The following is a 25,349-nucleotide window of genomic DNA, read 5'->3' as shown; positions in this document are numbered from 1 at the left end:
TGCCTCCTAATGAACACGATGAATTGATCTGTCTAGTTAGGCCTTGTCCTAATGGTTCCACCCTCACTTTTCACCCTCTGCTTTGGCTTTTTCTGACAGCGCTCTGAATTGACCTCTCCCAGGCTCAGCTCGTTGGCCAGGTTTAAAAACTAAAAATGTGACATACACGAGACACAGGAGCATGAACAAAGCACAAAGGGACATGTTTTTACTTAGACTGCTCTGGGAGAAAACGAGGCTGGGATGTCCATTAGATTTTATGAATTGGTACTTAATAGTGTCATGTTGTTGTATGAATCAGGTACCAGCTGAATACAGAAGAGTATACAGGCGAAATACACATGAGGGGGGCATGTGAAGTGCAATGAAACAATAATAGTATTTTTTATTACTTAATGTAGTTACTGTATATTGTGTAAGCTGGCCAAGGTTTTCCTCTGCAAGAGCTACAGTCTATGTCAGACTGAGAAGAGATTCTCTGTTGGAGCAATCTTACATAATAAGTGTCAAGAGCACAAGGTAATAGCACTTGAACCAACACTGAAGTCAATGTAGACTATATAGGCAAGCATTATGGAAATTCCCCTTAAGTATGACAGGTCCTTCATCCTTACATGAGTCCACCTGTCAGCACTTTGGGGACATAACCCTTATCTTCTACATGTCCCTCGAGAACACCATCCTCTGAGTTTGGGGAGATCATCCCAAAGTTCCCATTTGCTATTTTGGCTTATTCAATATTCCATAATTAGTAAGTAATTATGGATCATTTTGGATCGGAAAATTATTAGTTCACTTAAACTTTTCCCACTACTGGAACCTGTAGTATTAGTCCGCAGGGTTTTTTTTTTTCTGATGTCATTTCCTATTTATCATTGGTACCCGATTCATGCAATGAAAGTACACGATACATTTTGAAACAAAATTCATACATAATACATTTCTAAAAATGGAAATACACATGCCTGAAATGAATATTAAAGTGGGTCTTTAGGTTTTAGTCGTTGACAGTGCTTTGTGCTTTGGCCAGCTGTCATGAATGCAGTGGGCTGCAAATCAACTCTGACACAATAGCTGATGGGACATGTTGTTGCTGAAGTGACTAACGGAGATCAGGATCATGAGACCTCAACCGAATGACCTCGCTCATGTCTGCGCAGAGTCAAAGGATGCCGTCACGATTCTCTGCAGACTCTGTGAGGAATCCTGCTTGCTTTAAGTCAGCTGATCTCTATTTTTTCCCGGACATAGAAAAGAATGAGTCAGCAGGAAACCTCTGTGTCACGTTTCACACTCTAACTGCTGAAATGCAAATAGATTTCAGCGTATAAGAGCACAGCAGTGAGTGCCTCATGATCTTCACCTCTTGTACATTTAGCTGCACGACACATGGGAGAAAACGAGAGGAAATGACGGATGACATGTTTGGTTTTCTCCAATTTAAAGGAAAAATAAGAATACAAATACATTTGTTACATTAATGTGTACCGTTATTTCAGTACTATTAATTTAAATTGTCTACATATAAAATGGGCATAAAGAGTGCTAATGTCTGACAAAGAGACTTCAGTTATACTCAGCAGCTCAATCTTATAATACAAAAAAGGTAAACGATATTTCTCTAATCAAAGCAGCCTGGTTCAGTTCTGCTGACTTCTGCTCAATGCCAAAAGCAGAACAGCAGACATAAACGTTTTCTTTCTTTCTTTTTAACCACTGACCTCGCTGTTAATATCTGCTCCTGCATCCAGCAGCATCTGCACCATGGCTTCGTCTCCACGGACACAAGCGTACATCAGCGGGGTCATACCCTACACAAGTAGATGCACAGAGAACCAAAGCAGCTGCGATTTAATCTTTCATTTTCTCGAAACACTCAATGGCATAACCAAATCCTAAAAATTCGCTTCAGGACACCATTTTCAAGCACTTTTCTCAGGGAATGTCATGTTTCTTATCCCCCCACTGAGTAATGTGAACTTGAGTTATACCATTTGTTTTTAGCTACAGAACAAGGCTTAATGCTTGGTCTGCTTGTCTTCTCGACAGCTCAAATTCAGGGTAGAGTTCGATGGCAGCGATATTCTGCTTCTGATGAACATTTTAAAGGATACCACATGAATTAAGATCTCCTCTGGGCCATCTGGGACACTACCTGAGGCTGTCTGACGGACACATGCAGTACAGCGCTCTGTATGTGAAAGCTTCTGCTAAGCTCAGCCCTGAACTGAATGTTGATTTTCCCAAGGAAAATCAGGAGCTACACTTGCAGTATTCCCCTGATGATTTATTGTACTTGAGGTGGAAGTCATGATATAGTGCAGAGCTCTAATGCAGGAAAATATATGTCAAAATAAGATTTAATATGCATAACTGCCTTTTAGCTCAAGAGTCAGCACTGTGCTCAGAAGCGGAGGAACCTCAGTTTACAAAACAAACAAAATAAACACTTCCACAGGCTGTGTGTGTGTGTTCATGTGTTCATGAGAACAAATGTGCCGGTATATGCATTATTAAATATGTTGACTGTGTTTCTAACCTGCTCACTCATGCTGTTGATACCATCCGGCCCTAGCAGGTTGACAGCCTGCTTTACCAGGTCTGTGCGTCCACAGCTGAGCATGCGGAAGCCCAAATCCTGCAGGAACTTTGCCTCAGAAGAGGCAGCATCCAGTTTCCTTGAGGCACAGAAGCAGTCATCCGTTCTGAAAAGCATAGCACACAAAGTGAGTGCAAGCTGACAAGTATTACTGTTTGCTACGTGCAGTGTTTTCCCTAAACACCTTGCAGGCTTTATTTCTTGACACTACAGGGAGGACGTGAAACACGCACATCTTTCCCTGCATGCATAATTGACATGTATGCGTGTATGCTTTTTGTGGGTTCAGATAAAGAAGTTGCCTGCACACATGTTCTGCAGCTCAAGCGCAAGCCCACTCACTCCCGGGCCTACCGAAGCTGGCGGGGCTCACAGTCCACTCCAGGCAGCAGCAGCCTGGCAGCCTGCCGCACATCATCGCTGTCCACAGTGAAGCTGCGTCTGTGCTCGGTGTGAACCACAGCTACACGCACCCACTCCATCAGAGGCGGCAAGATCAGAAATGGCCTATAGAGGGAGGTAGAAGCACACGTAGTTGCCACCATAAACACAGTGAAGTCGCACTTGGTGTGCGCAGGCATTTCACTAAAACGGAATTTGCATGTTATTTTGTTGCCACTGTTAATTATTGAGAAAAAGATTAACTCACTTTGAAGACCCTAAATCAGAACATAAAAGAGGTGTTTAGATGTAGAGAGGTTGTAGACCATATAACTGAAAGAAAATGATCATTTTAATCTGCTCTGCTCTTGTTTAATGATCTAAAGTCTGTCATAATACCATAAAATACTGCCCCGCTGTTGCTTATTGTTTAATAGAACATAAACCCATATGCCACAATGCACCATATAAACCAACACAATGCACTGCAAATTGGGGATGATGCATTATAAGACTTATATGCCTTTAAAAGAATCGTGATGTCATAATGCTGCCAGGAATTACATGTGTCATCATTTTCACTTCACAAGATCAAGTACTGCAGTTCCTCCTCATGTTTTCCTATAATGCTCCGTGTAACGTATTTCAGTAATTATAAAAGATCATTATCAGTTAAGGTAAACTGATCGTGTGTTTGCTTCCTTGGAAATGTACAGTACTGCGGCGTTCAGACGGCAGCAGGTAACAACCATTATACATCATACATCCTGTTCTCTGACAGAGAAGACTGAGAGAGCACACAGGCGTTTAAAGCTGTATTTGCACAGAGCAAACAATCTAGGTTGCATTACCAACCAGGCAAACCCCCCATGGGCTCTCAAACAAGCTATGTTTACTACATATCATCTGGGCTTATGTAATTAGATTCATTTCAAATGAGTCTAGCTCCTTCATGCTCCATGTTGACCACAGCTGAGAAAAGAGAATCAAAACCCAGCGCCAGGACCACAAATGCTTCAGTTTATATTGAGCTCACCTTTATTAAAGTTGTCCTCTTTGCATGTAATCAGTAAACAGCACAGAGAAAACCTCAGGCGAGGTCGTATTATTATTCCACCATCACCCAAAGCCTGTAACTTTTTTTTATTATCAATACATGTGGCAATCATTTTCATCTATAACAGCCTGATTGCTCAGCGTATAAAATGTCAGTAATAACAAGAGATGCCCATCGTTAATCCCTGAAGCCGTGTTCTGGTTTTAATTATGTAAAATAGAAGAATTCAAAACCTCTACCTCTGGCCTTCTCTCCTCCACTCATCCTGCATCAGTGTTTACAACAGCCATATGGAATCCATATGAATGGAAATACATATACAATATGTGTGTTCACCTTTGTGACTGACTGATACAAAAGCAATCTTAAGTGAGTTGGTAATGCAAAACATAATGACACACCCATGTGCTTTATAACTACAGAAGAACAATGACTTTTCAAGACCTTATTATGTAATATAATAGGACAAAAGTCTGACACACGCTATTGGAATGCAAACAAAAATGTTTTTAAACAAACTGATATTTACTTTTTAAACCATGTATCATTTTAATTTTATAACAGCATTTGGACGACAGTAGTAGCAATTTGTTTAGTTTCTTTAAAAAAACTCAGACAGATTATTTGACTGTTGCCAAATCCAGAAGCTGGTTATGTGTTTGTGTTTGTGTGCTCTTTGCGGATTTATTAATCAGTATGTTGCTTTACAAAGGATGTCTTAATGGCTGGGCTGCCCTTGACACACGCTGATTGCACAACTCTCTCATCTCTGCTACTTTAAGCTGACAGGAGGGTCATTCAATATTAGTTTGATATGCTAAGAAATGCAAACCCTTGTGTTTGTGTTTTACTCACTTCAAAGGAGCCTGACCTACAGCCACGTGACATTATTACTTCTGCAGACTTCATTAAAGCTCTGCACAACACCTAATCAAGAGTCAGGAAACGTATAATGCCAATGCATTCCTTCTCAAGCCCAATGGAAACTTTGGTTCACAAGCAGTTCAAGGTCGCCCTGTTTCCATGCAGTGCTCTTTAAAAGTGCAGACATTCTGCAAGGAAACAGTTGAAATCAGAGGGATTTCCTTAATGTTGGGTCCAGAATTGGATTTAAAATGACCTAAAAAAATATATAATAACATGCGCTAAATATGATGTTGGTTACAAACGGTGGAGCTAAAGCAGACATAAGTGGGATATCTGGGACACACATTAACTGATAAATTGCTCCACGACAGGTGATGAAAGTCTGGACTGCTCAGGCTCAACTGTCAGCTCTGTATTCCACAGAGGTTTCTACCAAAGCAGAGGAAATACTGAACATACAGCGAATAAATGTTTCATGAGTAGAAGTGGCAAAGAAAGTGAACACTGTGGGAACATGTATCCAAACACTATGGAAACACTGCCTAATTTTCATGCCACATGTGTCACCGTCAGAGTCCCACAGCTTCCTGAATATAAATTCCCAATAGGGCAGTGGTGGTAATTCTCAATGCAAGTCTGTTCACGGCTGCTCCAACTGCCCCTTCCTTCCACGACTCAGGTCACCCAGAGGGCTCGCTCAAGTAGCCAAGACGTTGACAATTCACTGTACTTTCCTTCCAGAGGAAAACATCTGGTCTGCCATTTCACGGCTTAGCACAGAGAGCCAGAAATACAATAATAAAGAAAAAAAAACAGTCAGCAGAGGTGTACAGTTGCAGCAGAATGATCTCTGCAGAAGCAGCATCACCACTGGACTGTGTTATAAGGTGAGGAGGAGGAGGAAGAGACATGCAGAAGCTTTGATTGTGTCTAACCAAAGGCAGTTTCCACTTTTTGTCCCAGTGACTTGTGGTGTGCCTTTATTATTACTACTAAACTAATAAATTGCAATATTTATGTGCTTTCCTGTTTCCTGTTTTACCTCCATAATGTAGTGCTTTATTTTTTGGTAGACAAATAAAGGCTTAACATTGTGCTGCTCACCTGACTTGCTTTTCAGGTCTTGATGCAGGATGACTGAAACTGAATCTCAGTTCCATAGTTTGTTATAGCACATAGATTTTCAAATTAAGCTGACAACCTTTACAGGTATCGAGGAGAATTTTGTATATGTCCTTCTGATGAAGGTAAGATAAACATTCACTCAGTTTTCATCTTGATAAAGCGTCGATCGCAGGGCTCAAAAATAAATCTAATGTCAAGTGTAAAAAACTGCAGTCCCTTAAACAACCACGGACAGAAATGAACAAAAGCAGAAGAAAGTTTCCCTTTCATGACTCAATGAAGTGGAGGAATTTCCTATAATTTACCAATATTGTGATGCTTTGGGTGACAGGTGGGGGAACTCAGCATTTCTGGTGCTCTGTAGTCTGGCAGGAGCTCTCAACCATCTGTGTGGTGCTGGTTTCTTTTCTTGCCAGTTATCATACAAACAATATGACTTTAAAATGGTAGCCCACAAACCAAAAGGTGAAATCAGTTCAGTTATAACCCTCTTGTTCTATAAAATCTATGCTGTCTGCTAATTCATGAGGTACAAATCTAGTAAACAGCTTGTAAACCTTCCCGTAGGTAAAGGCTTTGTGTGTTTTGACGCTTTAAAGACATGTTTAGACGTTTCTTTTCTTTTTAAAAAATATAGGAAAACAAGTGCGAATAAGAAAAGCAGACTAACTGTTGTGGTTCACTGGCTCCGTGAGCCGCCAGATGCAGTGACGCTCTGTTACTCTGACTTTTTTCTTTTACTGCTGAGTGTTGCTGATGAGAAATGTGGACGTGCATTTCCTTTATGTTGCGTGTTTGCTTCTAACCTCTCGGTTTGTAAGGTAACCTTGGAGGGTTCAACGTTGGGGTTTTCCCACTCCATCTGAGGGCAGTGCATGAAGTAGCACAGCGTGTAGATAGCTTCCGGCGCCCAGAGTATCACGCCGCTTTTCTGGTGCATTGGTGTCCCATTGCTGTGGTTCTTCATATACAGTGGCTGTAGGTGGTGCATAGCCCGTGACACCAAGTCACCTACACACATACACAGACAATACAAACAGGAAAACACAAAAGGAACACAGACAGTGAGAAACGAATTCACGGGTTCACTCAGTAGATGAGAGAGATGAGACCGAAATATTTTAAGCACATGGCCTTTAAAAAGACATCTGGGAATTATCTTTATTCCTCCCAGCCCCCTTGGAGCTCACTCTGTCAGGGGAAATCGAGAGTTTCCATGCACCACAATCAGGAAAAAGACAGGGTTCATCCCAGTTCTTTCTGTGCAGCTCACAGGAGGAGAGCGAGAGAAAAAGCATGCCCAGGACTGCAATGGATGAAGAATGAATATTTATGGATAAACATAGCTACTCCAAGCTATTTCCCCTGCATAATTTGTCAGTACTTTAAGGTCATCCAGTTGGGCTTCAAAACTCCAAACTCGAGAGGGTTTTGCTAATAAAAATCTGAACGTTCTCCTAGCTGGTTTAGAAAAAAAGTAAATAGTTCTTGGAAAAGTATGTTCAAGCCAGCTTTTTATGCCGTGGGGACCAGACAGATGGCCTTTTTGTAGAGCAAATTCAGTTAATCAGAAATCAAGAGCTGGCCTAGAAGTTTCTTTAACAGACAGCCCAATTCTTTCATGTGACTGTGGTTGGTTAGTTATTGAATGCTTACTTGAAAAACAACCCTGTTTTATTACAGCTGGACTCAAATCCCATTTTGCTGAATGCTGTCAGGTTACCGTCGCTTCTCCCTTCCTGTCTAGACCCACCGCGTGATGAGAAAATGTGATGAAATTGTGAAGCAGGGTCGCTCTTAAAAAAAAGAAGGAAAGAAAGACACACTGTGACATATTGTCCTGGCCAGTTTGATAATGTTGAAGGCACAAAAGCAATAGAGCATGATGACACTTGGTTCCCTGTTTCCAATGGAATATATTGTATGTGTGACTATTCGATACAGAGAGGGAACAAACAGCCATTCTCATACACAAAAGGGTTTGTTTAGCATCAAAATTGCGCTATTTGGCGCTTGCCAAGACTCCATTTAGCCTTGACAATGTGAGAGGCAAGTGTGAAAAGGATGCCTGAATGAGGGAGGAGCATTCATGCAATAAAACAATCAACTGTCCTTTGGGAACAGTGGCGCTGCACTGATAGAGAAATCATGTTGTGATTCAATGAGCAGGGAAAATTATGCCAGGAATGACCACCTCTTGTAGACTTTTAGCTTAAGCTTTGCTGTTCCAGTTACTCTCTGTTACTCCTTCTTTCTCTTAATTGTACCAATGGGAATACAGATAAGCTGGTAACAGTTCCCTTTGAAGTTCAGTAAGGGAGCCAAGGTGGTCAGCAGCAGGCAGTTTTCATGTCTTATTTATGCTGCTCTGTGACATTTCCTTTCCTGGCTGAGAAGGCTCACGAGGTTAAGAATGTAGATTATTTCAAAGCTGAAAAAGTCCAACAGTAGTGCAGCTTCACGTGAGATCACTGTAGCAGGTGTAGGTGCAGCACAAAGTGGTAAGATTTCTCTTTGGAAGGTCATTCAGAAGTGCGACAGTTTAATAAGCTAAAATGTCAATAGACTTTTAATTACAAGATCCAAGCTTTTAATCAATACCTCATCCTTGGTGATTAATTCTTTATACCAACAAGAAGAGGAGAGGTGGAGGACACACACAGCAGATCCTGCTTCTCAGGTTCTCAGTAATTACCTTTTAGCAGTGGGGTCATGCTCTCCATGTTTTCAGAGCTTTATAACCATCCTCGAATAGCAAAATCACACAAATCGACCAGTTTACAGAGTATAATGGCACTGGTTTAAATTAGAAGGGGTTTTATGAGAGCTGGCTTAAGGTCAGTAAACAGCAATGCAGGACCCACATAACAAGCACCCTGCTCATTACTGCAGAATCTGAAGGCAGTGTAATGTTCAACAGTGAGCGAGATAAATGTATTGAATTGAACTGAATTGATATACCTTTATTAGTCCCATGAGGGGAAATTTCATAAGGCTGCCGACCTATTGCACGCAATGGCGGCGCCATCTTACCCTGTGACCCTATGTGTGTGCGTGTCCAGAGTTCAGCTGAGACAGTGTCCTTCGCCCTGCTAGGCTAAGTAAACAGTCTGCCAGCCAACCCAGGTGGCCTTGCATGGAATGGGAAGGAACAGACTAAATGTAGAAATTCTCGCTGTGCAGCTGCTGCCATCATCACACTTTCTGTGCTTCAGTTATTTGCCACTACGTCGTGATTATAACAGCCGCCTGTGGCCATCTTGCCTCAACAAGATGCTAAGCTATTCTTTTGCTATTAGTTTTGTCCATTTCACAACATCCAGAACTCTCAGGCACTCTCTGCCACCCATAGCGGATAGCATGGAGGGCACAAACTGTCTGTTAGTGTAGTCGTGAGTGGAACTTCTACTCTTTAACTACCTCTGCTTTACTTTTGAGGGGCCATCACAGCACACAGTGTCCCTGCAGTAATCTGTGTGAGTCTGAACTCTGCCATCTTTCAATCTAGTCAGGTTAGTTTGGACAAAATCCGAAAGTAACATTTCTTGCTGTTAGAGGACTTGAGAATTTTTAGTAAAGAAGGAAATATATATGCAGAGGTTTGACATACATAGTTGTAGATATAGAATAGCTTTGAGAGAAATGGTGAACAAGAGCTGAACCATCACACAGACACTTATTAACCTCATTTGATATCATTTAGCATCGAGGCCGTAAAGACATAATTCCAAGGGTTGAGCTGACCACAGAGCAAAACACTTTTAACACTTTGTGCAAAGAAAACCACAAAAAAATAATTAACTTGCTGTTTTATTTGGAATGTGGCAAAACCCCCCCAAAAAAAACACAACCCCAGAGGAGATAAATGAGAAAATCAAGACATTTTCACTGCTGTAAGTTCTTGGTGGAGAATAGAAAAACAATCACGCTCGACTTAGAGTAAAGACATACAGAAAGAGATGAGACAAAAGTCTAATAATAATAATGAATAATGACATTTGAAGCATGTTTTTTTAATCAGCGACATTAACTAATAATAAAGGACTGAGTACCGACAAAGGAAATTAAGGCTAGCTTTGAAACATGAATGGATAATACAGGCATTATTATTTTAGTGACATATAAAACTAGAGACAGAATAGAGGTAATCTGTGACTGCTTCACTCTTGTTTCTCTGTTTCTAAATTGTGTTTAGTATATATAAAATTGATGGTATGGTTTATATATAGTCATTTTTAAACACCACTGAAGGATACTATTGAAATTACTTGAGTTAATGAATTTTGGAAAACTGTAAGACAGCTTGACCTTTACACAAGTTACAAAATAAATTAAAATAAAACAGCTTGGTGCTGGAGAAATTTCACATGTTTGCATTTTGCACTATGTGGTCTAATAAGGCAAAGTATTTGCTCAAATACTGATTGGATAACTCTTTTCTACACAGCATCATATTAGTTAGCATTCTGGAAACAACTCCAACAGTTTGTTAATTGGTCTGGCTGTCAGTCTCATTATTTCCAAATTAATGGCATTCAGCAAAAAGACAGAAAAGATGGAGAGATTCAGGCTGACTTCTTAAAAAAATGGGGAACTCACTTAGGGAGAATTTGACAACCTTGAGGCTTTAGGATTGATTCAGTTTATTATTAAAACTGATTTATGGAAGGAAGTGTAATGTTTCATATAGTAAAATTCAAAGAGAAAAAATGGTCTTTGAAGCAACCGACAGCACACTGTTACCTTAATCTAGCTTAAATACCACGGACAAGCTTGGCTCACGTAACTCTTGTATATTTCCCAGTATATTAAACTAATTCTTTCAAATTTATGTTTAAGCAGTTTGCACAGAAAACATACGTCTGCTCTTTGTGTACTGTAAAGAGTAAAGAGTTTCCACGGACACGTATCCTTCATCCATTGCCACTTCTGTGAAAAGACTAGTTCAGATTTAGCAACACACACAGCAATATGTGGAAAATATCTGAAGTAGGACAGCATGACTGAGTGATCATGACACACCCATAGTCCTAATAACTGCAGCATTTGTGGAGCCATCATTTCAGATATGCTAATATGGCCTTTTGCTAGAAGAGATGAGGAAATACAAAGAGGTAAATCAGCGAGAAACCTCTTAAATTGAGTCTAAATGCCAGTGTGAAAAACTCACACTGCAGGATTCATATTTTTACTGTGCTGGAAGAGCCAAGGTTGGTTTATTCCAGGAAACTGGTTTCAGAAACTCTTACTGTTCTTTCCCCCTAACCTTTTAATCTTTTACTCCTTCATTCATATCTTAGTCTCTTTCAAAAAAATTGACTTTGTGACAGCCTGACAGTGCAATCACTGCTGCTTTTCACAGTTATTTATTTTGTTTCAGCTTGAGCTGAGCGACTGGCTGCTAATCCTCTAGTTATTTACAGAATTGCTCTCCAGAGCTGATAACATTACCACTGGACTAAGCTGTCCTATTAGACATGAGCGGCTCTGTTGTCTCACAGTGTGTTTGCAGTGTCAACATAACAGTACAAGTCCTTGCTTGACCTCATCAATACAACACGGACAGAGGCCCTGCGATGTGGCTCATCACTGAAGCTGCCCTGCAGTCGGAACAGCATGCAGTGAAGAGAACTGTCTCAGTTTTTATTGTGATGATAAATATTTACGCTGGATATACAGAAAATACTTTCTGAGTCTTTTCTTAGTACGCTGATGCTATAGCAACAGAAACAGACCCTTCCCACATTATTTGGCTTGGGGATTGATTTATTTTTAAATTTTTTGTCATGCACATTAGGACACAATCTGTGCTTTTTTCAGCGTATGCACCATTATTCTTCTTGACACTGCTGTCCTTTCTTTCTTGCAGAGCTGCAACTAAAGACGCAACTGTTCAGCACTTGAAAAGGAACATCCCGATTCTGTGATTATATCTGATCAAATCAAATGGGAATATGTGCCGCTGTGTATTCAGTGGTTCGCAGCACAGCTTGCAGATGTCTTCAAGCGCCATTATCATTTGTTGTAAAGTTTCCCCTTAAAACAGAACCCAAAGTAGAAACTGTTATGAAAGCTTTATATTGGACCTTGTTTGAGTTCTATAGCATATTGTCCAATTTTTGTGAGCAAAGACAAAAATGTCAAATACAACCAGTATGTAATGCTGAAAACCTATTACAATGAGAGAAAACTGACAACTAAGGCTTATGTAAATGACTTCATGTTGTATAAGCGTACGCAGACAGCATTATGACGCCCATTATTCTTTAAATAATGAGTACATTGTAAGTGGACATGCATTCAATTAACTTTTGGAGGACTTGTCAAACTTATAAGCTAAAATCATTTATTTTAATGAATGGCTGTGGTTCATTAGGATTGCTCCCATTGACAGTGTAACTCCCACACATTTATTTAAATAAGCACACTTGCGGTCAGATTATAATATAGTGATTTACTGATAGAGCGGGACAATATTCCTGCTCTATCAAACATCAGATTATCACATTAGATGATAATGTCATCCAGCTGGAATGTGAAGATTTTCCAGAGCTGAACACCTTCACTAAAAAGAATAAGAGTAAGATACAGTAGTGTGTAAATTTCTTTCATTTCTTTGTGCAAGTAGGGAAGTTGGCGCAGTGATTATTGAAAAGTGTGCAAACATACATGGAAATACACATATAATGCAGTTTGTGCAATTCTAACAACTTGAAAACTGTTATTCCTTAACAGTCTGAACTCTCTCAGGCAAGCTTTCTTGTCTTTTCTTTAGGCAGTCTTCAGGAATGTTTCTCCAGGATTCTTAAAGGACATTGAAAGCTCTTCATAGAACGTTGGCTACTTTTTGTTCCATTCTCAAGATGATCCCACGCTGCTTCACTAGTGTTACAGTGTGTTTTTCTATCCAGGCATGTTTTTAATGCATTGGTACTATGTCTGGGATCATTGCCATGCTGAGAAATAAGGTTGCTGCCAATCAGATGCTTTCCGTATAGTATTGCATGGTGGATCAAAATCTTATGGTATTTTTTAAATGCATCAGTTTAGACAAGATTGAAAACTTTACTGGTTGCAATGCAACCTAAACCATGACAGAAACACCGTGTTTTACAGATGGCTGTAGACACTCACTGTTGTACCTCTCTCCTGACACCTTCCATACCAACAATGCTTTAAACCAAAAATGGCAAATTTGGATTCATCACTTAATTAGACCTGTTACCACCTATTTTCAGTCCAGTTTGGCATACCTCAGCCTTTCCTCCCTGTTTCCCTTCCTTAAGAATGGCTTCCTGGCAGCTACCCTTCTACTCAGACCATTTCTGATGAGGCTTCAGTGAACAGTAGAAGAATCAACTGAAATGATCAGATGCATCCTGCAGGTACAGAGTCAGGTCTTTGCTGGATTTCTTATTTTTTTGTCAATGGCATGCCTTTCAGATACCGTTCATCTGTTTTTAGGCCTGACACTTCTGTTTGGCTTATAGTTTTGGCTAATAGCTCTTTGTGCAAAAGTACTGTTTTAAACCTGTGTTACCATTGGCATATGATGTTTGAGGGGGGTTTTTTTTGCAACAGACAGCAAGTAAAAAGTGCCTAAAGATACAATTCATTTTCTCCAAAGAAAAAAAACTTTGATCCTGGAGAACCATTGCTCAAGACTGCTTTAAAAAATTACAGTAAAGCCTGGCTCCTTGTAAGCAAAATATAAAGAAATGAGGACCAGCTTAAGCCTTTTGCACAGTACTGTTTGTATGAAGCAAAGGCATGTTGGATCTACACATGATAATTGAATCAAAGAAGGATAATATGGTTAAACGTCTACTAATATAAATATCACGTCTTGGGCCTGCCAATTTTTTTGTTTGTTTGCTTTTAAATTCCCTTCATGACTTTTGATTTTTTTTTTTTAAAGTTGGCTACACAGATTTGAGTTTTGATGTTATGACATAAATTTGATCATGTCATGATTAACCCATTAGAGCCCAGCACCATTTTTATTGTCAGCAAAACTATGGGAGAGTCAAAGTTGAAACTTTAACAGCAACTTTCCTCAGTGTGCAAAGGGGCGGTGGATCACCATGGGATCTTAGGGGTTGAAGTGGGAACTTCTGCTGTAGGAAGGAATCTCCATCCTTAAGTTGTTGCTAGATAAAATGTCATAAGTAAAAGCAGCAGGAATCACAAAGATAAAACTTGAATTTTGACATGTCCATCACCTCAAGGATGGAGATTTTTCTACAATACCTGTAAGTGATAAGAGAATTTCCTTTTTCTCCCCTTGTGTTTTGGAATCGTTTTGAAAATCGCCTGCAAGATTTCTGCAGGCTTTCAAACCTCAGTGATTAAAGACTGATGCACACACTGTATTTTTAAAGTTCAGGCCTCTAAAAAGAACTAAAGTACTCATCTCAAGCAATGTCTTGTCGTGTTATATGAAGCAGGTATCCAAAACTGTGCTAACATATAAAGTGCAGACTTATAAATATCACAGCTGCAGTTGTGACTTGTGAACACGAATGTGATGCTATAAAAGCCGTACTGTTCTGCAAAGTCTTTTGACAAGATATTGAAATGCAGCTGTCCTGCTTCGCTCCAACATAATTTTAATAATAACAGCTGAATTCAAGCAGTAAGAGTTTTGGGTATGCTGTCTCACGGTCACATTTGCATGGCTTACTGGGACATTTGTGTAGAACAGAGTCATCAGTAAGGTTTATGCTGTAACAAGTCAAAATGTCTGCTGTGAAAAATGTTCACTGTTGGGAAAGTCGGATGATAAGACCTCACTTGCAAATTTATCCCACAGGCGTTGGTGGAGACTGAACTTTTTTACTTGAGGGTTTTTTTTTTTTTCATTTTTAAAAAACATCTCAGTCAACTGTCAAAACCGAAGCTGGGAAACAACTTTCTATGGCTCTGTGCACAGAAACAGAAAAGCATGTTGAATAAGCATCACAAGCCCTGTAATATTTTTATGGGACACAAACGGCTCCAAAGAAAGAGCCGAATAACCAAATGCCTTGCTCAAATGCATAGTGGCTCTGGAGGGGAGGGGTACATAATAGTTTTCTCACCTCTGCACCTCCACTTTTCCACATGCATGCACTCACACATACATATACGACTCACTCAGTTCAGAGATGCTGCCCACTCTCGTGGCCAGTAAGCACTGTTCAATGGAGCGCAGTTCGGACTGACTGTAGGTGTTTCCCTCTCCACTCTTCCCAGCTCGTTGCTGCTGCTGGTCCCTTTGAAGAGTTAGACCCTCGGGTAGGCTGAGCACACCTGAGAGCGAGAGAAAAACAGATGAATATCACATGTACATGTGGGACTCATGCTATAGCACAGGCAGGCGTGCACGCTCTAAAAAGGGATCATTTAAACTATGTATCGGACACAGTTTTTGTGTTTTTATTGTGGCTGCATTTTTAATGTTTACAGGTTTGATTTTTTTCACCAGTGGTATCTTCTATCTTTGTCATCTGTGCTTGGAGTCCCCCTGTGCAAAAACTGCTTTTTAGCAATTGTATATCCAGTACTATTTGTTTCTGGAGAAATGTCCCTGCTAAATACAATAAATATGCTGCGTTGTTTTCTCATATTCTTGAAGGATTAAAACTGGTAGATTCATTCTAAAATGTCATTAATATCTCATTTTCCTCCTATCATATAAATGGAAAGAACACAAAGGTTCAGGATATTAGAAACTGCGCGCATAATTATTTATATCCAGAGTGAGAGTTTGATTGTGAAAACAATGGAAGCAATACAATGTAGTATTTCTGCCTCCTAGCTACACCTGTCAGACACTTCTCCCAAAGGTAATAACGTGTAATATTTAAAATGTGGTTTCATTATTCACAGCTCTTCCTCGTTCTGTGAGTGATGAGGCAGATTCTCCATTTCGCTCTGCTGACAGTTTCTGATTCCTCTGCAGCTTTGTGCTGCAGCCTTCTCAATGTTCGCAGGGTGTCAACTTATGAAATGACTAAAGGCTGCGACTCTCTGCTTAGCCCTCTAATCACTGATGGAAAATTAGCTTTGGTTTTAATGTCTATTAGAATATTCTTCCAAGTTAAATGCACATGTACATGTGGCACTCATTATTCTGTTGTGCAGGAAGCAGGCAGCTACTTATGAAGTGATTCTTTTTACTTTCACAAGGCAGGAAAAAATGCATGCAAAAGGCCGACATAAATAGTTTTTGTAATAGTTTTTTTTACACACTGACTGGACAATCTAAATGATCATCAAATTAATGCACTGTTCATGGAATATTACTTTTTGAAAAATGTTTTCTAACATATGAGCGCATGTTCACTTACATTTGCAAATAGAAAGATCAAGTGTAGCACTACTAACACCTAGAGATAAAAAAAAAAAACCCAAACAGCCTTAATAATCAACTCAAAGAAGTTCTTTAAATGTGCTGGTTTATAAAAAGATACTTGTAATCGTAGTGTCTGTAGGTTCTCGGTCATTTAGGTCATGGTGAGCTAAGGAGCTTGGAAAAAAAGCGACTGAACTTCCTTAAGTTTTTTCAAGATGTTTCAGCTCTCATCTGAGGTAATACCTGTAATCATACATTATTTATGATTGTGGTTCACTGTGCATTATACAAGGAATAAAAAATCCTGGTGCAAAAACAGTCAATAAGTCACAGTTGCTTATCCTGTAAACCTAGAGAGCAGCAGTCTTGGCACTATCTAATCTATATCTTTGTAAAACCAGAGAGCTACTGTCAGCCTGAGGGACAAGATGTCATCATCTGCTGCACCAGTGTCAGGTGGTCTTACTCGCTTCCATTGTCAGTCAGAGTCCAACATGAACCAGCAAGACAGAGTATAAAGAAAAGAAACTTACTTTCTGTTTCTGCATAAGGAACCTGTCTACAGGGATTTCTTTAAAACACCTTTGTTATTGCTTTTATTGCTCACAATGTGCCTTCTTTGACATGCGGTTGTGCAAACTGCTGGAAATCCATCTTAAACCATTTAAACCAGCAGGAGGGATACCCTGGCACCTTCCAGCCTCTTACTTTCCTTTCAAACAATTATACATCAGAGTAAATAGCCCATTCAGTGTGCCTACAGGACTCATGACCTACTTCCTTTGATGTGCCCAGACTAAAGGCATCCAGTTGTGATCTAGCACAATAATGCACTACACATACAACAATTATAATAAAATGATTTCAAAAAAGCCTAATTCATTTTAAACCAGTAAATCTTTCATTATTAATTTTATTTATTTATTTGTTCATCTTGTGAAGATGAATAGAAAAGACTAAAGAATTCAATTTGATACTTTTTGTCAAAAAAGTTATGATAATGATAAACATACATAACATATTATTTATATATCTTTTTTCTCTAAAAAAAAGAATACAGCTTTTTAAAGGCAAGTTACTTAACACCTACTTACCATCAGTATTAGGTTTACTACACCAAAAATAGTTTGTAGTAATAAATAAATCTGGTATTACAGAAATATCACAACTACATTTTCTTCTTGAAATTCACAACTTTGGATGGCTGTAAATTAGTCTTCACAGTAAAGTTATACAAAAGTTCTGAAATAAACCGCAAGTGATGCAGCCAATTTATCATCAAGCCAGCAAAAATAACAGGAACTGTACAATATTTGTACAAAATATTACAGCAACCTGTTTATTATACCAAAGTGGTCACCATATCATCTCCATAGCACAGTGATGGAAAAATATGTGTTTATGGATGCAGTAGGCTTTGGTCCATTGACAGTCTTTCATTTACTTCTAAATAAATAAATCTTCTCAGGTCGTAAATAACCCTTTATGGCATAACTTCCTATTATTCTTTCCATCCATCCATCCATCCATCCATCCATCCATCCATCCATCCATCCATCCATCCATCCGTCTTCTTAAACATATTTGTAATTCAGTGTTGCAGCAAGGGCAGAGCCTATTCCAGCTGTCGTTGGTCAAGAGGTGCGGTACACCCTGGACTGCTTGCAGTATTACTGCTTTATCACACATATCTATTGTTAGATATTCACCAACAAAAGAAACAAAATTTTAGTGAATGTCACGCAGAAAACTCTGAAATGGTATTATCATGGCTGCTCTGACTGTATTGTTTACAGTACATTCATCACAGCAGAACAAGTGTTTGTCAGACTTTGTCTCCGTGATAAGTTGCCAACTAGTTTGTAAAAGTAAATAAGCAATGAGATCCATCATTCTGGCTTTTTTAACTTGTGTATAAACATAGAAGTAAAAAAAAAAAATCTAACAAACATACATTACATTTGATCGTTCAACTGTCATGCTCCTTAATCTCGTTCAGGGAAATAGCAGAACCAGCTGACAGTGATGGTGGTTGCTCTGAGTATAGACTGAGGCAAGGTGACTCACTGGCTCTTTGCCTCCTAATGCAAGGCACTGTCTAACCTCAGGCAGGCACTGATGGAGCTCTTACATGCCAGGCAGCCACTGCGGCTGCTCTCTCTGTGTCTATGTTTGCGTGAGTATCTTCCTCCAGATGTCACTCTGTCTTTACACTTTGAATCTCTTGGGAAATGCTCTCAGGTTTTTCAATTACCTCACATAATGTTTTAAGTTTATTATTGTGCATAATCATAAAGAAATAATAGTTGGCAACCACGCTAGGTTATATAATACTGAGATATCCTATCGGGCACCTGCCTCTCTTTAAGTGGGCCGGTTGCGTTTGCCATATGGCAGCTATTCAGTGTTGCTGAAGAGATGAGGCTGGATGATCCTCCAGGCAAGACAGTGTCAACGAAGAAGAAGTAACGCGTGCAGGAGTTCCCATTAAGATGTCACAGAATGCACCTTAGTCATATTCAGTGATAGACAGCTGCACAGACCCACTGCACGGTCCAATGTATTTCATGTTTGCCACTAAAATATATTGAGATGAGACATGTGTTACAAACTCTTAATTCACAGTTTTTTTGTGGGTTTTTTTTTTAGATTTTACAAGACTAACTTTTGGATAGATGTGTACTATTGCACTCCTGCCTGGTGAATTCATATTTTTTCATAGTCTGGGTTAAAATAAATCTTTATACAATAATAAACACATTTTAATCTTCCCAGTGAAATGGACTGGCAACCTGCACTTCTCACCCAGTGACAACTTGGATGCGCTCAAACCACAAATCCTTTAAATTCACAGAAATGTACAAGCATGAAACTTTAGTCTTCTTTTCTTAACGTTTCAGCTAGAAGGATTTCCCCAAAATATCACTAAATGTTACCTAAACTGTGAGTCTGTATATGAATTTAAAAAAACTGCAATGTTTGTTGATTTGATTAGCAGTAGTGGAAGGAGTAGTAGTAGTGGTAGTAGCAGTGGTAGTAGTAGTAGTATGGATCTGCTGACTCTTCTCAGGGTTGACTAGAGCAGTGGGGCAGGAATGCTGACCTCGATGTGGCTCCTACCCTGCATTTAAAATCTATTTTGGAGGGACGCACAGGGAAGTGCACTTCTCTAAACATATTTTAGCTCTGCAGGAACGCTGGCTTCAGTTTTTTACATGCAGATAAGGTACAGAGAAAGCAGAGTGGGGCTTTGTTTTAGAAAAAAAGCACTTTAAGCAATGCAAATGTACAAGATGATCTGACCTATTATTTAAATAGCAGAGTGAGAAAAAGAAAGCAGAAGGGCAGACAGTCAAAAAAATCATACAGGCCTGACATAAACACTCTTTTTGGCTGTAAAGGGTTAATAATGTTGTTACTGTACATGGATCACAGTAGTGCTGCCCCACGCTACGCTCCATGACTGTTCTGCCAGGCCAGATGGCCACCATATGTATACTGAGCAAGTGATCATAGAGGGAGACATAGCACGACAGAAAGCAGAAAACAGAGCGGTGAAATGTGTTAAAATTCCTTTCTTACTCCTGAAGGCTGCCATCAAGAGTAATTGAACTGCAGAAAGAAAAGGGGCGTAAATATAAAGCTAGTATTTTTTTTTTATTACAGACCAGGTATGCATGGGTAGACTGTAAATCTCCAGAGGTATGGTTTTGGCTTGGGTTCTCAGGTAACCACAGTATGGTCTGAGGTAGCCACAAGCTTTCAATTTTTTAGACCTGTGCTCACCACACGGGTGTGAAGGAGTTCTGTGAAAAAGTAAATGTACCCCTCAAAATGTCTGGTAAAATTAGGAAACTGGCAGAGGGAACCACGCACACACACATACATTCACACAAATGCTCATTTACAGGAGCTGCAAACAAGTTAATAACAAGTCACGCTGTATGCAACGCTGAAGAGCGTGCACACAAAAGCAGACACACACACATAATTATCAGTAATTAAAAAGTCTTAATCCCAGACACTTCATGGGGATGTGATCTGCTGGTAGAACAATGTGTTCAGCTAAACCCAAACTGAATATTTCCTCTTCTGTAGTCACGTTCAAGATACAGTCTGCTGATGATCCAGAATGCAGAATGGAAAAGGCTCCCGAGTTTACGTGATGTGTTGTTCCGAAGGAAGCACACAAGCCTCCTGATGTGTTCTTATACAAGTATGAGTAAACCGCCGAAGGAAACACGTCCCAACTGTGGGTTTAGGTTTGTTTTTGTTTGCACATGATCAAAGGAGAGAGCCCACTGAAAACAAATCCTGCGCCTGTTTCATATAATGAATCTAAAAATGAATACAGCATTACATTGATCCTTTATTGACACCCCTCCTCCACACAGAGGTCATGGGTGTGTTAGAAATACAACAATGATGCCACTACAAGCTGATAGAGTCACTGTCTCACACCTTCAGGGACACAATTAGCTCGTGCTTTCTGAAGCTTCGACAACGTGGCAAGCTTTTTTTCACCTTGCCCTTTACAGTGTTTCTGCTTCAGTTGTTAGCGCGATTCGCTCTTGTCTTCGATTAGATTCTTTTGATTGAGGTCACACCTCATCATTGACCTTGTTTGAAGCAAGTCCATTACACACTGACAAATCAGGAAGCAAATAGACAGATTACAATCAATTCAGTGCATTCTGCCTTTAATATGTAGACGAGTTGGGAGTTCGCCTTGAAATCGGAAGGTTGCCGGTTCGAGACCCAGCTCTGACAGTCTCGGTCGTTGTGTCCTTGAGCAAGACACTTCACCCGTTGCCTACTGGTGGTGGTCAGAGGGCCTGGTGGCGCCAGTGTCCGGCAGCCTCGCCTCTGTCAGTGCGCCACCAGGGCAGCTGTGGCTACAATGTAGCTTCATCACCAGTGTGTAAATGAATGGGTGACTGACTGAATGTAGAATGTAGCTTTGGGGTCCTTAGGGACTAATTAAAGCGCTATACAAATGCAGGCCATTTACCATATTGCATTCACAATAAAGGAACATTTGGCCTACAGGCCAACCTGAAAACCTCTAGCCTAGGCTGCTGCAGGTACACTCTGATAAACTTGTTGGATGCTTTCTGTAAATCTCTAAAAGAAAATGAGAAAAAAGGGAGATTTTTGAAGGTAAAGGCCTAGATATTTTCCTCTGGAGCTAACGGACAGAAAAATAGACCCCAAAAATTGATTCTAATGGAGACAGAATAGTGAACTTAAGTTTGCAAGTGGTCAAAATGAAACCAGGTCTTTTAAAAGTACAAATGGGCAACCATTCGCTAAAACTTTTAATTGTAAATGCAATATCTTTTAAGTTTATAGCTATAAATATGAAGTGTTTTTCTCAGCTGTAGTGCATTTTTCCACTATAATTACATATCATTTAATGAAGAAATTGCACATTAATGCAAATTAATTCAAATCTATCTCTCATGTTGGGTGCCATTAAAAGAAATACTGGAAAAACATGGACATCAAATTTTTTAATATAAATTCACTTAAACACAGATAATCTGAATTTCAAATTTCTCACTAATATTTTCCACATTTATTTACCACAGCTCGTTAATCTCTTATACTGACTATTCTGCCATTAACTGGGCTAGCTTTTGTAAGACTCTCCTTTATTAGTAGTATCTGGTAGTAAGTATCTTCTTTTTGCTTTTTGTTTTTACAATTTAGACATCAAAATTGTAGAAATCTCACGTCTTGTAAACAGTAAACTTAATTGAGCAGCATAACAAAAGCTGAATGAACTATGGATAATAAATCTGTAGTTATTTTATTTTATTTTATTTTTTGCCTGTCCCTTTTGGTTCTTTTGCCATCAGAATTATTGTCTAAAGGCGAGGAAAGATGCCCAACGGATTTACTTTACCAAATGGACCATCCCAGCTTTGCCATAATGGTCTATTTGATTCACCTTTTATTGTTTATTTTATTTATTTTTTTATTTTCACTTGCTAGATACGGGACAGACTTGAATGAGGAAAAGAAAAGGGAGAAAGGAAGAGGGGGAAAAAACAGCGGAGAGGAGGGACGGGGATAAAGGGCAAAAAAACAAAAATCAACTAAATAAGTAGACAAAAAAAATACATCTATCAATCACCTGGATCACCTGTTGAGAAAGAAAAAAGAAAACAAGCAGAAGAAAACAAGAGCAATACAATAAACAACCTCACGATGATATATGGGAATATAACAGTAAATACTAAATATTAAACATTATTGTGCAGCACGTAATATCGACAGCACACAGTGTGCTTTGAGGTAGGAGCCAAGGAGGGTGTAGTTTGTGTGTGTGAGCACCCATGTGTACACCTGTGAGCATGAACGTGCTTGTTTTTAAAAGGTTCATGTAATGATCAGCTAGAGGGTGTGGGGGGGCCAAAGCCCCATCCACCAGGGCATGAGCAGGTATGGAGGAGATCAAAACTCCAGACATCCAGAGGCCCCCAGAACACAAGAGACCAAGGGAGACCAACAGAGGGGCAGCTGCGCCACTGTCCCAGAAAGAGCTGAGGAGAGTCCCAGAATCTGCAGTTTTTAAGGAATAAATGCCAGCTTTCTCAAGATAGTGCCTGCGAAATTGCTGCAAATAGCAACACACAGGAACTAAGAGCTAAAAAAGGAAACAGAGAGTAACATACCATAGAAGTAAACAAAAAAATCACAAACCCTACACCCAAAGTCACACGCACACGCACACACACACACACACACACACACACACACGCACACGCACACACACACACACACACACACACAGAGGACTTGTGACGGGTGACCGACACACAACAAGGGCACAACTAGAATTATGCAATCTTCTCCAATCAAAGAGAAACCAGCACTGCCTGCTGGCTGTGTGTTATTCCACCCTGAGGTAGTGCTGCTTTCACTATTATTTCTCTCTTTTCATCTCATTTCTTCTGTCAAGGGTAATAAGTCTGTGTGTAATATCCGTGAGTTGCACGCTTCCCGCAGGATGCTTTCCAGACAACACTGGCAATCAGCAGCAGGGAAAAATCTGAAGTCACTGAGCCGTAATCTCTCCGCTCGTCCTGCACTGCTTCTCTACAAGCATTTGGGAGAGTCCTAAAAATAAGTGCAATGGTATTTTCCTTCTTGCCGTTACCTCACATAATCTGATGTAGGTAGGAATTTAAGGGGGAAAAAATGAAATCTCCTGCACGCAGTCAAAATAAAAAAAGAGAGCACATATGAATTATGCAGAAAAAAAAGAGAAGACTCTGAATTTTCAACAAATACATGAAGCAGTCATGCTAAATGCAACAGTGTTCTAAAGTAATTGCTCATTTAGCACCGAGGGCACTGGAGTAATTAAAGGATATGACTAATGTCATAAAATGAGATTTGCTGCGAGGGGATTTTTCCCTTTGGGTCATTTTTAAATGGGATGACATCATATGGAGCTGCTTGTAAACATTTGGAGCTTTTAAGTGAAAAAGGCTCTTGGACATTAAAATACCATAAATGTGAAGCAAAGCCCAAAGTAGATAAGACAGTAAGTGCTTCAGGCAGCAAAGGTGCAGTCACTGCCTGTGTGCAATATATGCACAGTTCAATGTTTATTTCTGTCCATGAGTGTCTGCATCACATGTGTGTGTCTCAGTCTGACTGCATGTGTCTGTTATGTGCGTGTACCTATGAGATGAAGGTTTCCCAGGAAGTGCTTGGCACATATTTAGATTACTGGTCAGGATAGGAAGAACTCAACTCTGTTTGCAGATCTGAATCTACACTTAATCCCAGTAACATGCAACAAACATGGCATTTCCAATAAGGAGGCAGAGAGCATGATTCAACGTATTCTAGGCAATACATTAGACACGGCGATGGATGTAAGGACAAGTGACGAATGATGACATCGGGATTTGTAATCCACAGGGACGCTGTATACATCAGTGGATGATGTATAGGAGAAATTATATTTGAAATGTCATCACGGAGACACGGGGCAGCTGTGGTAATATTTTTACTGTTAACAAATTCCATGAAGAGACCAGAGTCAACAATCATCCCGCTGAAAATGAGCAGTTTATTTTGACTCAACACAGAGGTTCAGCTGCTATAAAACAGAACTTGAACATTTCAAATGTGAAAACATTCCCCCTACACTTTTACACCTGCCTGAGTAACACTTGATGACAACTACAGTTCACAGTGGTTAAAAGGAAAATATTAAGCCTCATTTTAAACTATATGTTTGTGATTTGTTTTAGCTCCACAGCCCGTCATGGTTTTTGCATTGTTGTCATGTTTTACTTTAAAATATTTCTTTTCCTATTTTGTAATTTTTGGTTTGTCCATTTGTCAGTTTCATTTCCTTTAGTAATCTTCTATCGTTGTTTGTTTTGCCTGCATCACCTGTGTTCTCCACCTGTTTCCTCTTCCCAATCCCACTGTGGCAGATTGTTATGCTCAGTTATTTCCCCAAGTCTTGTACTGCCCTCTGCATTCCCGGTGTTTTCTTTTGGACTTTCTAGCATTACTGTTGATCTCTTTGTGTTAGCTCTTTTGGATTGTTCCACGGCCTGTTCCTTTTTTGGAATCATGTTCCTCGCTGGTAGCTTCATGTTTTTGACCTCTCAAAATACAGATTTGGATTTTGCATTTTTAGCTTTACCTTTGAGTGTCTTTCATTTGGGTCATTTTCCTTTGAAATGTTTTTGGGGGGCTTTCTACAAAGTTACAGTACTTTTATTGTTTGACTCCTCATTACACTATCACAGGGTTTCCCGTGATTGTAACTAGCCCACCCTCAGCAGAGATGATGTGAGTTTATGAAAAAAGCAGCATCATACGACAGCAGGATTGTTGATCATCTATAAAGTGAGTTGTTTATACAACTAGAGCCACTTCATCAATTCCCTGCTGGTTAAAAGACTTATTTCAGCTTCAGCCTTTGTGCTCTTTAATGGTTCAAAAAACAG

The 25,349-nt window shown here is 39.7% G+C and overlaps 1 protein-coding gene across 2 annotated transcripts in view; it reads right to left on the bottom strand.

Moving 5' to 3' along the window:
- Positions 1-25,349, bottom strand: part of btbd11b (BTB (POZ) domain containing 11b) — a 70,163-nt gene that overhangs the window by 9,998 nt on the left and 34,816 nt on the right. For both annotated transcript variants that reach the window (XM_026176556.1, XM_026176557.1), the window contains exons 2-6: positions 15,165-15,320; positions 6,836-7,040; positions 2,954-3,106; positions 2,540-2,705; positions 1,722-1,811 (exon numbers count right to left, since the gene is read on the bottom strand). In XM_026176556.1, coding sequence (XP_026032341.1) covers positions 1,722-1,811; positions 2,540-2,705; positions 2,954-3,106; positions 6,836-7,040; positions 15,165-15,320 — 770 coding nt within the window. The remainder of the gene's footprint in view (positions 1-1,721; positions 1,812-2,539; positions 2,706-2,953; positions 3,107-6,835; positions 7,041-15,164; positions 15,321-25,349) is intronic.

This window comes from Astatotilapia calliptera, chromosome 7 (assembly GCF_900246225.1).
Source record: "Astatotilapia calliptera chromosome 7, fAstCal1.2, whole genome shotgun sequence".
Taxonomy (NCBI): Eukaryota; Metazoa; Chordata; class Actinopteri; order Cichliformes; family Cichlidae; genus Astatotilapia; species Astatotilapia calliptera.
Note: the sequence above shows the minus strand (reverse complement) of the source record. Positions and strands in the feature narration are given on the sequence as shown.